We start from the raw sequence: 17,100 nt of genomic DNA, 5'->3' as shown, positions 1-17,100 counted from the left end.
TGTGGTGGCGCACACCTGTAATCCCTGCTACTTGGGAGGCTGAGGCAGGAGAATCACTTGAACCTGGAGACAGAAGTTGCAGCAAGCTGAGATTGTGCCACTGTACTCCAGCCTGGATAACAGAGCGAGACTCTGTCTCAAAAAAAAAAAAAAAAAAAAGGCCGGGCGTGGTGGCTCATGCCTGTAATCCCAGCACTTTGAAAGGCCAAGGTAGGTGGATCACCTGAGGTCAGGAGTTTGAGACCAGCCTGGCCAACATGGTGAAACCTGGTCTCTACTAAAAAGACAAAAAGTAGCTGGGCATGGTGGCGGGCGCCTGGAATCTCAGCTACTCGGGAAGCTGAGGCAGAATGGTTTGAAGTGGGGAGGCGGAGGTTGCAGAGAGCCGAGACCGCGCCATTGCATTCCAGCCTGGGCAACAACAGTGACTCCGTCTCAAAAACAACAATAGCAACAACAATGAAAACCAAAACTGAAGACGTTTGGGAAAGCAGCCTCCGGTGAGGGAGGTGGAATGAGTTCTAGGTCTTGACTTTGGGGTGCCGAGGCGGGCAGTGTGGAGTGGCGGGCGGCGTGGAGTGCCGGGCGGCGTGGAGTGCCGGGCGGCGTGGAGTGGCGGGGAGCGTGGAGTGGCGGGCAGCGTGGAGTGGCGGGCAGCGTGCCGCGGCGGGCAGCGTGGAGTGGCGGGCAGCGTGGAGTGGCGGGCAGCGTGCCGTGGCGGGGAGCGTGGAGTGGCGGGGAGCGTGGAGTGGCGGGCAGCGTGCCGTGGCGGGGAGCGTGGAGTGGCGGGCAGCGTGGAGTGGCGGGGAGCGTGCCGTGGCGGGGAGCGTGGAGTGGCGGGGAGCGTGGAGTGGCGGGCAGCGTGCAGTGGCGGGCAGCGTGGAGTGGCGGGCAGCGTGGAGTGGCGGGCAGCGTGGAGTGGCTGGGAGTGTGCAGTGGCGGGCAGCGTGGAGTGGCGGGGGTGTGCCGTGGCGGGGAGCGTGGAGTGGCGGGCAGCGTGCAGTGGCGGGCAGCGTGCAGTGCCGGGCAGCGTGGAGTGGCGGGCAGCGTGGAGTGGCTGGGAGCGTGCCGCGGCGGGCAGCGTGGAGTGGCTGGGAGTGTGCAGTGGCTGGGAGTGTGCAGTGGCGGGGAGCGTGGAGTGGCGGGGAGCGTGGAGTGGCTGGGAGTGTGCAGTGGCTGGGAGTGTGCAGTGGCGGGCAGCGTGGAGTGGCGGGCAGTGTGCCGCGGCGGGCAGCGTGGAGTGGCTGGGAGTGTGCAGTGGCGGGCAGCGTGGAGTGGCGGGCAGTGTGCCGCGGCGGGCAGCGTGGGGTGGCGGGCAGTGTGGAGGTTACCTGTCGTTCGGGTTGGAGGAGCCTGCCTGGGCTGAGGTGGCCAGCTGGGGCCCACAGCCAGAACACTTGGGATGGGGGGGAGAGGAGGCAGCCCGTGGAGAGGAAGTGATTCAAAGCCACGTATGCCTGAATGTGTCCGGATTACAGCAACATCTGCCCAACTGCCCAACTGGTTCTTCTTCTGGCCCCTATGGGCACTCCCCTTCCAGTAGCTGGAGGGCCCTTCCCGGACAGATCATGAGCGGGCCCCACGCCCTTCCCTTGGGATCAGGTTCAAGCTCAACTTCCCAGCTAGCCTCTCCCTCCAGGGAGCCAAGGCCTGCCCTGCACTCCCGGCTGCTCGGGTTCAACGCAGGCCTTTTCCCTGAGGCTTAAGCCCTGACCTTGAGTTCAGGGTCAGCTTCTGCAGTGCTGGGGATGGTGACTTTCAATAGTGCTAGGCTGGCCTAGGTGCAACCTCTGTGCTTTGCTCTGGCTTAAAACTTACCTACTGTGTTTAAATTTCTTGTGATGGTGTCTTTATCCTGCTAACCCCCTAAGGCAGAGAGAGGGGACTGTCCCTGCCTTATAGGGTTCTGGGTTGCAGGGGGCAGGGGTATTATTTGAGTTAGTAATGGCTCACACTCACTGTTCAAAGTGCTTTAAATTCCATACACGGTAAGGACTATACCATTTGACACATGAACTGAGGTAAAGATGAAGTCACCGTAAGTCACGCAGCAGCTTGCACCAGCAGAACTAGGCTTGGAGCCTTGGCAGCCGTGGTCTTACCTGCCACGTGCAGAACCTGCTGCTCTGGGGACACGTGGACGGCACCAGGACGCGCTGCGCATGCATCATTTAGTTGTTAACACTTTACATCCCACCACAGTGCCTGACAAGCGGACACCCTTGGGGTAACCCCAGGAAGCTGGTCTGGGCTGCAATGCGATGACAAGGTGGAAGGAAAGGGGAAGTTCCAAGTCCTTTTGAGTTTGGAGGGGAGTGTCAATTCTGACTGCAGAGGGAGGCAGCAGGCAGTGCAGGAGGGGGCTCCAGGGACCTGGGGAGGGTCTGAAGCAGCCACTGTGGGAACTGGGGCAGGAGCGGCCCAGGCCTCTGCGCATCAGGGCCCAGCTTGGCAGACTCAGGGTACCCACCTGAGGGCAGCAGCCCTGCGTCGGGGGACACAGCAGCGACCCTCCATTTCCGGTTAAAACAAGTTTGAGTAAGACTCAGTTGTCTCGCTTTGACGCACTATGTTAAGGAAACTTGTAAGGAATGGCAGGCTTGTTAGGAATACCCAGTGGGCAGAAAAGCAGCGGGGGCGGAGTCTGTGTCAGGAACAGGAACATGCAACTCCACAGAGGGAGGGGCCCCGACGGGACAGAAATCTGGAGCAGTGAAAGAGTGGCTCTCAGACCTAGAAGGACTGGGGTTCCCTTCCAGAATCTGCAAACAGGAAGAAAAAGGAATCAGAATGAGAAATAGGAAACAATAAAATCACTTTAATGTACTAACCGTTTTGGAAGGTCATTACCATATCATTTGCAACATTCAACAAGGAAAGATGCCACTGGATGGCCGTGTCCTGCAAGTCACCGAGATGAGGAGGTGGCTGCTTTTACCCCACCGGATCTGGGGCTCAAGAGAGCTGCAAGCCCGAGCGGCTGGGAGGTTTGGAGGGAACCAGGTTGAGCTGTGATGAAAGCCTGGCTGTGGGCTGGGAGGCAGGAGTGCAGGGCAGTCTGGGCCCCCCGGCCCCAGATTCAGTGCCCAGTGAGGCCACACAGCCCCAGCACCAAGCAATGGAGGGTCTATGGGTCCCAGCGTTTCCACATCCTGAAAAGTGACACATGAACCGTTTTCCTAGGAAAGTTCTCTTCCACCGTGTTCTGGCTGAGGCCTGGGATCCTTCCAGTTTCACAAAGAACGTGCAGAAGGTGGAAAGAGTGAGGGACGTGGACCTGGCTGCAGCTGCACTCGGCCCCCTCAGTTGTAAAGTCTGGGTGAGGGCCTGGGTGGGCGCAGATAGGAGAGCAGATCCTCTTCCTGTTCCCTGGCCAGGCTCTTGCTCGATCCCTGAGAAACTAGAGGCGAATGCCTCTGGGAAGCCAGCCAGGGCCAAGCAGAAGGTCGTTTTGATGAAGTCTGACATCCCACATTGGTTTCTCTGGACCTGGGTGACTGTTTTGCCAGCATCAACTCTCCGGCCCAGCTGAGGTGCAAACTCCCTAGGGTCTGCTCCCACTCGGCCAGCCATCTGTCCAGCAGGCCTCAGCCTCACCCGGGAAAACGCAGGGTGCGTCTAGTCACTGGGCATAACACTGCCCTGCTCACAGTCCCCATCAAGGTGACAGGCAGGTGGGAGCTTCGTTCCAGGTGTTTGTCAATTTCGTCCTGGGGTGGGTCACTGCAGATGGCCTGTCATTGTTTCTCATTACCAAACCCCCACTGTTGGTGCTGATGCAAGGGTCCATTAAAAAACCGCTTACGATTCCACAGACCCACCAAGAGGGAGGGCCCAGGCACATTTTTTCTTTCTGTATCATCCTAGAATTATGGGGAAATTTCCGCCAAAACCACATGATTGCACGTATCAGGGTATTAGATTAGGGGGCTGAGGGTGGGTGGGGAAGACCTTTTGTGGGAGGTATTCCTCTGAACCATTCTTGACAATAGTTTTCTCCTTCCTTCTGGAAGCTTCTGGCACTGGAGATGGAGGCCAGGCATGCCAGGGGTGGAGGTCCAGACTGCATGTGCCTGGCAAAGGATGCAGAGCCTGGCTGGGCTGCGGGTGGGTGAGCACGTGTGGGAGGACCCTGGGCTCTGGCCACCAAATGCCCCATGCTGGCTTCTCAGCCAGGACCCTACCCTCCTGCTCCCGCATTAGGAGAAGAGCTCTTCACAGATCCTGCGTGTGTCCTCAGGCGCTGTCACGGAGTAGCCCACGGTCCTGGGGTCTGTGAAGATCTCATGGTCATTGCCACCCTGGAAAGACACAAAGTACAGATGAAGGCTCCCCTTCGTTTGTCCTGGGCCATTGCTGATGTGACCCTGGAACCCAAAAGTACCCGAAAAACAAGATTTAACTGGGCAGGGAGAATTTCTTCAGCTACCTTCCTCTTAGTTTCCAGGAGAGGAACATGAATACAATTGTTATTGAGATTTATAACCTTCTCTTGAACTGCAATTTGGCTTGGAACACGTAATTATGCCTAGGAGAAGTATCACGACGTTCTTGTGAAGATCTGTCTAAGGCTGATTTTTCTATACAGAAGGCATCAGCGAGTGACAGTATTCTCACAGCCATCAGTTTTTTTTTTTTTTTTTTTTTTAGCTGTGCCCACACTTTTCTAACAAGTCACAAGGGAGCATCAGGAGGGCAGAGGGTGGGGAGCAGGGCTGCCACGGATCTTCCTGTGATGAAGGACGTGGCGACATCAGTGGTGATGGCAGCCACTGGCCATGTGTCACTCTGCACACTTGAAACGTGGCCAATGCAATGGAGGAACTCAGTTGAGTTTAATTTAAACGGCCTCACGTGGGCCAGGTGTGCTGGCTCATACCTGTAATCCCAGCACTTGGGAGGCTGAGGGGGTGGATCACCTGAGGTCAGGAGTTCGAGACCAGCCTGGCCAACATGGCAAAACTCCATTTCTACTTAAAATACAAAAATTAGCTGGGCGTGGTGGTGCAAGTCTGTAATCCCAGCTGCTCGGGAGGCTGAGGCAGGAGAATTGCTTGAACTCAGGAGGTGGAGGTTGCAGTGAGCCGAGATCGCGTCACTGCACTCTGGGAGTGCTCTATCTTAGATAGAGCCTGGCAGACTATCTTAAAAATAAACAAATTGGCCCCACATGACTGGGGTCTGAGCTGCTGGCTAACAGCAGGGCCTCTGGGGCAGGTGGCCTGGGTCAGATGCTGGTTCTACCACTGAGCAGCAGTGTGGCTGTGGCAACTCCCCATCTCCAAAATGGGGTCATGGTGGAAGCCTGCCCAGAGCTCTGTGGCCAAAAGCTCAGGAGATGATGGTTGGGGTCACACCTTGGTAAGATGAGGAAACCGAGGCCTCAGAAAGTCTGCAAGGGCCCATGTCTAGGAGCACCTGGGCATGTTCTGCCAGGGTCCTGTGCCTGAGTCGAGTGCCCTAATCTGTGTCCCCATCACCCCCACCAATCCCGCTGGGCTGAGGTTAATGAATCAGGTTACCTGCTGCTCCCGCAACCCCAATCCCCACAGGAAATCCCCCATTTTTCTCATCGTGGAATTCCTTTATTTCCCTCATAAAATTGGATAAACACTCTAACTCAAAACCTTAAAATAATCTAAGATTGGTTTACAATACAATGAACAGAACCGCAGAGAAAAGGGATTTTTCTCATAAAGCACCGAGCATGAAGCCGACATGGAAACCATGATTTTGTACCAAAAATCCGACATACTTTTAAAGAATTAATTGCCTCTGGAAATGAGTGTTTTTGTTTTTGCAAGAACCTATCCCCAGGCAGATGGCTTCCTGAGGTGGAGGTGAAGTTTCAGGCTTCAGGAAGGAATGTCGCTGGGCCCAGGGAGTGCTGGGTGGAGTCAGGAGCCCATGAACTTGGCATCTCTTCCACTCCAGCCACTCGGGAGCCTGCCCGGGCCTTGCGCTGGCCTTACGCAGTTTTGTACCAGGCCTGGCGTCCTTCAGACAGACCTGAATTTCATGGCCACCATCTGCTACCTACACATGTGAAATCAGTTCTGCTAATTCTGATTTTGCCTTTTTTTTCTCCTTTGGACACAGGGTCTTGCTATGTTGCCCAGGCTGGGCTCAAGTGAACCTCCAGCCTCAGCCTCTCAATTAGCTGAGACAAAGACTGCGCACCACAGTGCCGAGCTAGTTCTAGTAATTCTTATAATTAAAGATTTCTTTCAGGAATGGCACGGTGGACAAAAGTCACAGAGAACCTAACAAAGGCGCAGTCTAGCTGGGCATGGTGGCGCACGCCTGTAATCCCAGCTACTTGGGAGGCTGAGGCAGGAGAATCACTTAAACATGGGAGGCGGAGGTTGCAGTGAGCCAAGAATGGACCACTATACTTCAGCCTGGGCAACAGAGCGAGACTCAAAAAACAAAAACCAAAGGCACAACCAACTCTCACATGCCTCAGAAGAGCCAAACATCCTCCCCGCCTCAGTGACTAAGGAGGGGAAGTCAGTATTCACACATTAACACAATACACCATTCTAGAACACCTACTACTTGCCAGGCATTGCTTTAGCAGCTAGGGATACAGCGCAAACCAAAACGACATCACAGCTGCCTTGGGAGCCTGTGGTCTGGTCGGGGAGACCAGCCATGAGCAGACAGCTGTTGGGCGCCTTGTTGAGCAAAGGGAGGGAAGGGCTGCCAGGACTGGAGGGTGAGGGAACCCTGGCATCTGAGGGAAGTGAGGGGACAGGCCATGTGGCCATCAGAGAAGCGACTGAAGAGGAAGGATGGGCAGGGGCCGGGCCAGGCCACAGAGCACAAATTGTGGTAAGGACCTGGGATTTCACGGGAAGCCACCAGAAGGCTGCAAGCCCAGGCCATGATCTTTCCGGAGAATGGGTGGGGGGTGAGGACGCAACAGAGGGGAGCAGTTAGGAGGCTCCTGCAGCCGGCCAGGGTGCAAGGAGGACCGAGGCCATTACCTGGGAAGAGACCCCTGAAGCAAAAAGGGTTTATGCTAGTCCCCTGACAGTTGCTAGGAGTGCCCTTCCCTGCAGATGTCACACGCAGGGGACAGAGGCCTAACGGCATGAGTCTCCTCCCATGGTCCTGCTGGGGGCTGCTGGGGAGGTGTCTGTGGAATCTGAGTGATCTGTGTGCATGTAACTCGCTGGCACTTAATAAAGCTAGGTCTGGAAAACCAATACCCATCCAGGAAGGCGAAATCCTCCCGACCCTGGTTGCAGGAGCCTCGCTGGGTCGCTACTCAGCTCCACCCCCTTTCAGAGAGCTGCACCGCAGGCAGGAGCATCTGCATCACAAACACACCCGCCTCAGGCCTTCCTTTCTCTCCTGCCAAGGGTCTGCTTCCTTCTTTATGACTCTCAGAGCATGGTGGGCTCCTTCCTGGGGTGCAGCCTTCTTGGGGCTGTGTCGAGCTTGCATACCAGAGTAGGTGCAAAGCAGATGAAGCGGACCCCAAATGAAATGAAAGGAAAGCTGGCTGCCCTCTAGAATAATAAGGCTACAGAGAACCGGAAATTTCAAATGCTAGATTTGCATATGCACTAAAGGTTACTTGATCTAGCTGGGGAACTCAACCACCCCACAAGCTCCGAGAACAAAAACCCTGTTCCCTGGAGAGGGGAGGGAAGTGGGGAGGGATGAATGAATGATCCAATTTCTCGTTACAGTGTACCTGACAGGCACCAAAGAAAGGCCAGGGCTCAGTGAAATCATCACATTAATATTTAAATCCCTAATAGCTCCAAAGTCTGAGGATGAAACAGAAGGCATAGTGTGGGCCATGTTCAGATGCCAGGGGACTGACGAGTCTCCCGCCTCAGCCCATTTCTGTACATGCTGTTGCTGACCTGTGCAGTGTAGTAGTGAACCCCAATCGTCCAAAGAGAGGAACAGTGTCATCTATCATAGCCTGCACGAACTGCTTAGCTGGTAGCAGTGGGTGTGTGCTGTGTGGATGCCTCCTATAGCACAGATGGAGTCTTTGTAGCTCGCAGTCAGGACTCTTATTTATTTTTGAGACAGGGTCCCACTCTTGCCCAGGCTGGAGTGTAGTGGTGCAATCATGTCTTGCTGCAGCCTCCACCTCCTGGGCTCAAGCGATCCTCCCACCTCAGCCTCCTGAGTAGGTGGGACTACCGGTGTGCACCACCATGCCTAATAGTCGATTCTTGCCGTGGACGTTCATTTTGGCTGTTTAACAAGTATTTATCAAATTTCTAGGTATTATGGATACAGGGACTGAAGCCACATTTGCAAAAATTATAACAGAAAACAGTGACAGTGAAAGAGATCTGGCCTGACTCCATCTTGCTTCTAACCTCCATGCTGTCCTCGCGTTCATTCCTGGGCACAGGCTGAACTAACCTTGGGAGGAATTTAGTTTATAGTTCAACTTTGTTTTTTGTTTTTGGAGATGGAGTCTCACTCTGTCACCAAGGTTGGAGTGCAGTAGTGCAATCTTGGCTCACTGGAATCTCTGCCTCCCAGGTTCAAGTGATTCTCCTGCCTCAGCCTCCCAAGTAGTTGGGATTACAGGTGTGTGCCACCACACCTGGCTAAGTTTTGTATTTTTAGGAGAGGCGGGATTTCACCACATTGGCCAGGCTGGTCTCAAACTCCTGGCCTCAAGTGATCCGCCTGCCTCAGCTTCCCAAAGTGCTGAGATTACAGGTGTGAGCCACCATGCCTGGCCTATAGTTCAAGTTTGAAACAAAGATAACAGCTCTTTCCCTGAAATAAACCCCTTCTTACCTGGGGACCAGTCTGCCTTTGTAGGACAAACAAATTAGCTACAAGACTGGAAATTATGGTTTAGGAGCCACGGAGCCTCTGGCTGCAAGAGTCTGAACCTCCCCACGTTGCTCCTGGGAATAACATCACTTGTAAAATCTAAGATCAGTGCCTGAGATATTTTGCAGACCCTGCCTTCCAATGTAGCAGTTGACCCACTCAGACAGGTAATCTGATTCAACCAGTTCTTTGATCCCACTCAGACAGAAGACAGCAAGAAAAACTCACTTCCACCTGCTATGATTTCATCTCCATGCTGACCAATCAGCCATCCATACCTCCAGAGCCCCTGCCCACCAAGTTATCCTTAGAAACTCCAATCCCCAAATTCTTGGAGAGACTGATTTGACTAATAACAAAACTCCAGGCTCCTGCACAGCTGGCTCTGTGTGAATTACTCTTTCTCTATTGCAATTCTCCTGTCTGGATAAATTGGTTGTCTAGGCTGCAGGCAAGGAGAACCTGTTGGGGGAGGGGGTTACAAATCTGGGGACTCATCTGTGATCTCTCTTGTGGCTATCTGCCAGCGATTCAGTAGCCTCCCCAACCCCCCTCACTGGTGATGGATCCAGAGGCCAGCCCAGGCGGCCACCTAGTTCTCTTGGACTGGAGGCTGACACTGGTGCCATCTCTACTGGTAGGGTGCTGCCAACCCATGGTGTATGGATTTAACTGTGATAGAGAAACAGTCCTGGGGAGACTTCCTGTAACTATAGCCCCATAGTGGGGTATCTGCCTATAGGCCCATCGTGGGGCATCTCTAGTTCTATTATATGGTATCTGTTTGTAGCCCCAGCATGGGGTATCTGCCCTAATTGTACAGATAATAGGGGACTTGTTTGGAGGAATACTCTTGGTTTGTGATTTGGTCTGGAATCTCTGTCTGGAAGGTGTTTTGCGTGTTTGTTTTGCTGTATGTGTTTGTATATGTGGAGGAGATGTCTAAAGGAATTGCTGAAGGAAGTCCATCAGGCTCTCCTAGTTTGTCTGGTTGGTCACATTCACTGAACCCTGAAGGACTTGTCAGCAGAAGCTTGGAAGTTAGACAGAGCTGCCTCAGGCTCTTCCATCCACTCTTCCATCTGGTTCAGAGATCATCCTTTGAATTACTTTAGTAGGGGACAGAGATATGTGAAAAAAGTTAGGGATATTAAGATGTATTTTTGGTAAGGATGATTATAAAAAAATAAATTTATATGAGAAAGGAATTCTTATATAAAAGGAATTTATATGAGTTGTATGGTAAATTCTTGTCCTAAAATTGAATGACTGATTATTCAGGAAAGAGGGGCATATAGGACAAGCCAGAAAGTCCAAGCATGTCATAGATGGTCTCGGTGAGTTGTGACAAGATTTGTAAAATGGGGGGAAAAAACCCTAAAAAACTGGCAAATGAAAAATCTTAACAACTAATTCATCTTCTTCAGTCTGTATATTTATAATGTCGTGTGTGTGATGTTTAGGAGCTGTAATTAATTGGCTTAAAAAACAAGCACTTAAACATTTTGTCAAAGAAATAACAACTCCAGTGCATTTTAGTTCATGTGACGTTAGTAATCTTTGGTAAATAAAGATAGTTTTAAAGATTATTGATGAAATAAAATAAAATTGTCTTCAAAACTCAGACATTTGGTCTGAATTAGGCAGATCAGATACGGTTTTTGCTGGATGCTTTAAGGTCATAAATGGCTTCTATGACTTTTGTAATTGTTCAATTTACCTACTTTAGGGCCATTAGATTCTAGATAAGGCCTGGGGACATATGGAGTTAGCCATGACTCCTAGCTATGCCAGAAAGAGTCAGACTTTATCTGCAGTTCTGTCCTGTATTCTAGGCTCTGCACCTGGTATGTAATTAAAATTGCTTAAAGACATGGGAATATGGTTTTTTAAAAAAGAATCTTGTCTAATTTAGAGAGTTTAAGGATTATTTTTGGTTGAAGGAAAGACAAAATAAAACTGAAGGTTTAAGCAAATCGTAGGTTTGTGAAAAATTAACTTTGTGAAGAACTCTGTGTGTGAACAAGCTGTCTAAAATTGAAAGGGTATTATTTAATTTTTCCATAAATTAAATATTAAAAGCATACTGATGCAGGGCCAGAATCTGGGCCCATATATCAAAATAATAGGGTTTTATGCCAGGCGTAGTGGCTCATGCCTGTAATCCTAGCACTTTGGGAGGCCGAGGCAGGCAGTTCATGAGGTCGGGAGTTCAAAACCAGCCTGGTCAATATGGTGAAATCCTGTCTCTACTAAAAATACAAGAATTAGCCAGACATGGTGGCACACGCCTGTAGTCCCAGCTACTTGGGAGGTTGAGGCAGAAGAATTGCTTGAACTTGGGAGGCAGAAGTTGCAGTGAGCTGAGAATGTGCCACTGCACTCCAGCCTGAGCAATGGAGCAAGACTCCCATCTCAAAAAAAATATAAATAAATAAAAATAGGGTTTTATTTTTGAACACTGATTTGTTCTTTTAACAAACAATTATAAATGGTTATATAAAAGGTTTATGAAAATGTTACCCTACAGTCAAACTAAAATTGAATAGATTTCTTTGTAAAATTTTATTAAAAACTAACTTCGGCTGGGAGTGTTGGCTCACACCTGTAATCCCAGCACTTTGGGAGGCTGAGGTGGGTGGATCATGTGGGGTCAGGAGTTTAAGACCAGCCTGGCCAACATGGTGAAACCCCATCCTACTAAAACTACAAACATTAGCTGGGAATGGTGGTGGATGCCTGTAATCTCAGCTACTTGGGAGGCAGGAGAATCGCTTGAACTTGGGAGGAGGAGGGTGCAGTGAAGCAAGATCATGCCACTGCACTCCAGCCTGGGTGACAAGAGTGAAACTCCATCTCAAAACAACAACAACAACAACAAAACTAGCTTTAGCATTAAAGATGCACTAATGCAAGATAAAATTTGGTTTTCTCTGTTGAAGAATATTTTTATGTAATATTGAGAGAGAGAGACAATGAAAGATTTTTGTTTGGCTTTGGAGTAAACTATTAAAAAAACAAAAGAGAGACATTCAGTTGGCCTCACACTATCTTCATTGGGTTTTGTTGTTTAGAAAGCTGAGTCTTCTCTCTATTAGAGTAAAGGTTTTTCCCTTTACAAAATGTTTGAGTTATCATTTTGGCTAAATGAATTACTTATGGTGACCTGGGATTCTACTTTGTGATATCTAGTGTTTTAAACCTTTGATATTTAACAAACTTTCCAAGATCAAATTCTAAGTTAAAAAACAAGTTCCCTAAAGTCCAAAAGAGACATATTTGGCTTATTTGGTCTATTAAAATTATGTAGGAGAAACACTGTCAAATATAAAAAAGTGTTTAACTTTCTTTGGGTTTATAGTCATATAAATATGTTATTAGTATGTGTTACAAAATTGTGTAAGATTCCTATAATTCTGATATGTCTCAGTATATGTTATCAGTAATAATTATAATTGTTACGTTAAACTGTGTGTCACGGAGATGACCAGATTTCCTTGTTGACTGCATCTTTAACTATGGCTGTCCTGAGACTTTTGTTACCCACAGACAATTGTTGTCTTGGTTTTATCCTTTTCAAAAGGCAGTTTATAATCAGATATAGTACTCTAATGGGTACTGTCGAATGCAGGTCTGTGATAACTTTAGAAATTGTGCCACTGGAATGGAGGAAAAAAAACTTCTAGGATCCTCATGGAGAACTGATGTGTTGAACATTGTTAATCCTTTTGTTTTTCAGAGTCAAGAAAATGATTTTTCTTTTGAGCTGTTTACAACTTTTAGCAATTGAGTTAAAGTATACTTTTGTGAGCAAAATTTAGAGCGTATTGTTTTCTCTCTGATTTCTCCAGAATCTGGAAACTATTTGTATTATCAACTTATGGCAGTATAATTATTTGCACAAGGGCAGTAACAATTTGTTTTCTTTTGTAATAGGATACAATTAGAGATGCTGGTTACTTTACCAAGCTTTAACTGGAATGACATATTTTCAAATATAAACAGACTGCTTTAAGGAACAAAGGTGACTAACAGAGCCAAGAGAAGTCCCTTGGAAAAGCTGGCCTCATACCTTGGCTACAGAGTCCCTGAGTGCAGGGTTCCCGAACTGTGGTAAATAAAGAATGTCACTTTCTGACAGGCCCAGGAGCCCCAAATTATCTTAGGATCATGAGAGGAAAAAATTTCACCCAACTCACACCGGTTTATCTTTGCAGGTATAGTAGATAAATCCATGGCTGGGCTCGAGGCTTTAAAAAAGTCTAACCTGAGATTTCTTATAGAACAAAGTTTCAGCAAAGCGAATTTTAAAAACAGCCTATATGGCAAATAATTATTCTTGCTGTACTTTATACAAATAATCAGGCCAAGCATAATAAGACCATGACTTATTTTGCAAGTAAACTTGTCCTACTATGACTTGTCTTTAATAAAAATAAGGATGGGCCGGGCGCGGTGGCTCAAGCCTGTAATCCCAGCACTTTGGGAGGCCGAGACGGGCGGATCACGAGGTCAGAAGATCAAGACCATCCTGGCTAACACGGTGAAACCCCGTCTCTACTAAAACTACAAAAAAACTAGCCGGGCGAGGTGGCGGGCGCCTGTAGTCCCAGCTACTCGGGAGGCTGAGGCAGGAGAATGGCATGAACCCGGGAGGCGGAGCTTGCAGTGAGCTGAGATCCGGCCACTGCACTCCAGCCTGGGCGACAGAGCGAGACTCCGTCTCAAAAAAAAAAAAAAAAAAAAAAAAAAAATAAGGATGGGAGAGAGAAAAAAGTGTTTCAAAAAACTATGGTACACCTGCTGTTAGATTTTAGTCTTGTCCTTTGTTCTTGAGTTTTTATTATTTTCTGCAATTTGGACCAAATCCTGAATTCTTTGTGGGCTACAATTCCCAAACTAATGCTTTCAATTTTTTCTTCCACTTTTCTGACTTGGACTCAATTAAATTGTTACTACCTTTTTCCTGAGGCCCTGCAAGCTGAAGCTTATTCTTTGCAATACAGATGACAAAAACATGTCAAATTGCCACTGCCTTCCTCCTCTATAACTAAAGAAGCCTAGCCCATCTGCAATGCCATCTCTTGATACAGGAAACAGCTGTTTAACTGAACTGATCTGGTCTTAGGACTAGGAAAACTGACTAAAAAGATAAGGAAGAGTGTATTTACATTTCCTCCTTTCTGTCTACCCCAATCTGTCTGTCTAACAACCTCTGACCCAAATCTCTCTCTGCTAAAAACCCCATGTCTGATTGGTTCTTGGAGCTATTTACCTGAGTCCCTCAGAGCTTAGGGTCAATTCTACAAAAGCTTCTGAAGCCAGGACTTTCACTCTTTATCCTAGGACTCATTTGTTAAAACTATAGATGAGAATACTAATGGCTTTGTCATGCAGGCCTTCAAACCCCAACCGGGAACCTCTGAGTATAAGCAGACAGCTGCAAAGTGGTTTCACTCCTCTTACCTTTGGGTCAACACCTACCCTGACTATGCTCCCTGTCAACAGAAAGAAGCTAGAGCAGTTATCACTCTTTTCCCATCTTCATGCCCCACACCTTAGAAATAAGGTATTATAAAACCCGACAGAAGGAACTAAAACTGTCTTTGCAAAAATTTTAGCTAAGAAAATTACGATGGTGACCTGAATGACTCCATCTTGCTTCTAACCTCCAAGCTGTCCTTGTTCATTCCTGGATGCAGACCGAACTAACCTTGGGAGGAGTTCAGTTTATAGTTCAACTTTGCAACAAAGACGGTAACAGCCCTTTCTCTGAAATAAACCCCCTTCTTGCCTGGGGACCAGTCTGCCTTTGTAGAACAAACAAATTAGCTACAAGAGTCTGATCCTCCCCAAATTGCTCCCCACAAATAACATCACTGTCATAAAACCTAAGATTGTGCCTGAGATATTTTGCAGACCCTGTGTTCTGATGCAGTAGTTGATGCCACACTGACAGGTAATCTGGCTCAACCAGCTCTTTGATCCCATCAAGAACAGAAGATAGCAAGTAAAACTCACTTCTACCCGCTATGATTTCATCTCCAAGCCGACCAATCAGCAATCTCCACTTCCTGAGCCCCTACCCACCAAGTTATCCTTAAAAACTCTGATCCCCAAATTTTTGGAGACACTGATTTGAGGAATAATAAAACTCCGGGAGGCCAAGGTGGGCGGATCACTTGAGGTCAGGAGTTCAAGACCAGCCTGGCCAAGATGGTGAAACCCCGCTCTACTAAAAATACAAAAATTAGCCAGGCATGGTGGTGGGCGCCTGTAATCCCAGCTACTCAGGAGGTTGAAGTGGGAGGATCACTTGAGCCCAGGAATTCAAGATTACAGTGAGCCAAGATTGTGCCACTGCACTACACTCCAGTCTGGGTGACAGAGTGAGACCCTGTCTCCAAAAAAAAAAAAAAAAAAAAATTGTGTCCTCACTGGGCTGACGAGGTCACTGTTACCGTCCTCACTGTCACAAGGTCACTGGTGAACGGTGGGGCCAGATCTGGGTCTACTTGGTCCACACGGACACAAACCTCTTTTAAGCTAGTTTTGTTTTTATTTTTTTGAGACAGAATCTCACTGTTGCCCAGGCTGGAGTAAAGTGGCACAATCTCGGCTCACTGCAACCTCTGCCTCCCAGGTTCAAGTGATTTTCCTGCCTCAGCCTCCTGAGTAGCTGGGATCACAGGCATGCGCCACCACGCCTAGCTAATTTTTTTTTTTTTTTTTTTTTTTTTTTTTGAGACGGAGTCTCGCTCTGTCGCCTAGGCTGGAGTGCAGTGGCCGGATCTCAGCTCACTGCAAGCTGCGCCTCCCGGGTTCACGCCATTCTCTTGCCTCAGCCTCCCGAGTAGCTGGGACTACGGGCGCCCGCCACGTCGCCCGGCCAGTTTTTTGTATATTTTTTTAGTAGAGACGGGGTTTCACCATGTTCGCCAGGATGGTCTCGATCTCCTGACCTCGTGATCCGCCCGTCTTGGCCTCCCAAAGTGCTGGGATTACAGGCTTGAGCCACCGCGCCCGGCCTTTTAAAGCTAATTTTGAAGGCAGATCTTCCTTATTAACATTTCTGGAGAAAAAAAATGTTGCACAATTTAGTTAAGAGGACGGCAGGTAGCATTTTAGAAGTGATGTAGGAGAATGACAGAGGTGAGGCTTTCAGATCCCAGGCTTTCAGATCCCAGCTTAGTCTCTGACTAGCTGAGAGCCTGGACTTCCCACTGTGCCTCCTCTGTAAGAGGGAGGACACTGCCGTCTTACCCGGGAGCATGTACAACGTAAGTGTCCAGCTCAGGGTCTGACACTGAGGAAGTGCTGGAAGATTTACATTTCCTCCTTTTTTTCAATTTTTAAAAATTTTTAATTTTTACTGATTTTTTAAAGAGACAAGGTCTTGCTCTGTCGCCTAGGCTGGAGTGCAGTGGCACAATCTTGGCTCACTGTAATCTTGAACTCCTGGACGCAAGTATCCTCTCACTTCAGCCTCCTTAGTAGCCGGGATTACAGGGATTACCCAGCTCCTTTTCTCAAGCTGATTTTTCAATAGATAGCACATTCATATAGTTCAAACATATTAAGAAAGAGTAAGAACTAGGTGGCAATTATTTCTCCCGTCCGCATCCCCACCCCCACAGTAACCTCTGTAACTTTCATCCATTCAGACTCCTTTTATGCATTTATAAGCTAACATAAAGAGAAATTTCTTTTCCCTCTTTAGACAGAAATGTAGCTAGCACATTACTTATATTGTCCTGCACTTTGCTTGTGCACCTAACAAAAAGTCCTAGAGATGGGTCCACATGGACTGTTTTTACAGCTACATGGCATCCCAGTGCAGAGACAGACCACTGTCATGTGGCCAGCCTCCTGAGCAGCGGCAGGGCTGTCCCCACCCCTGAACCCTCTGCATGAGTCTTTCACACATGCTTGAGTGCACTGATAGCCACACTACCCCAAATGGAAGCATCAAGTCAAAAACCGAACCAGCTGCTAATGTTCATGAAGTGTTAGAACGTTTTCACGTTGCAACCGCCTTACAGCCAAGATGACTTTTACAGAAAGCATGGGTAAGTAGAGGCTCTCTGGACTGCGGATTCAGAGTGGCTGAGGGTGATCCAGCCAGTGCGGTTCCTGGAAAGCCATGCAGAGCCATGCACGGTGTGTGCTCTCTGCCCTTGCCATCTCTCTCTGCAGCAAACCAAGGTACGCCACACCAGGCCCAGGGCCTCCATGCTGAACTCAGAGCCAGGTTTTAAGAAACGCTGGCTTTTGTGG

General features: G+C 48.8%; 1 protein-coding gene across 2 annotated transcripts in view; it reads right to left on the bottom strand.

Moving 5' to 3' along the window:
- Positions 1–2,798: 2,798 nt before the first annotated feature.
- The window catches only part of PMM2 (phosphomannomutase 2), a 35,338-nt gene continuing 21,036 nt past the window's right edge, over positions 2,799–17,100 (bottom strand). For both annotated transcript variants that reach the window (XM_007985196.3, XM_037989864.2), the window contains one exon: positions 2,799–4,301. In XM_007985196.3, the coding sequence (XP_007983387.2) occupies positions 4,200–4,301 (102 nt within the window). In that variant the 3' untranslated portion in view covers positions 2,799–4,199. The remainder of the gene's footprint in view (positions 4,302–17,100) is intronic.

Source organism: Chlorocebus sabaeus, chromosome 5 (genome assembly GCF_047675955.1).
Source record: "Chlorocebus sabaeus isolate Y175 chromosome 5, mChlSab1.0.hap1, whole genome shotgun sequence".
Taxonomy (NCBI): Eukaryota; Metazoa; Chordata; class Mammalia; order Primates; family Cercopithecidae; genus Chlorocebus; species Chlorocebus sabaeus.
Note: the sequence above shows the minus strand (reverse complement) of the source record. Positions and strands in the feature narration are given on the sequence as shown.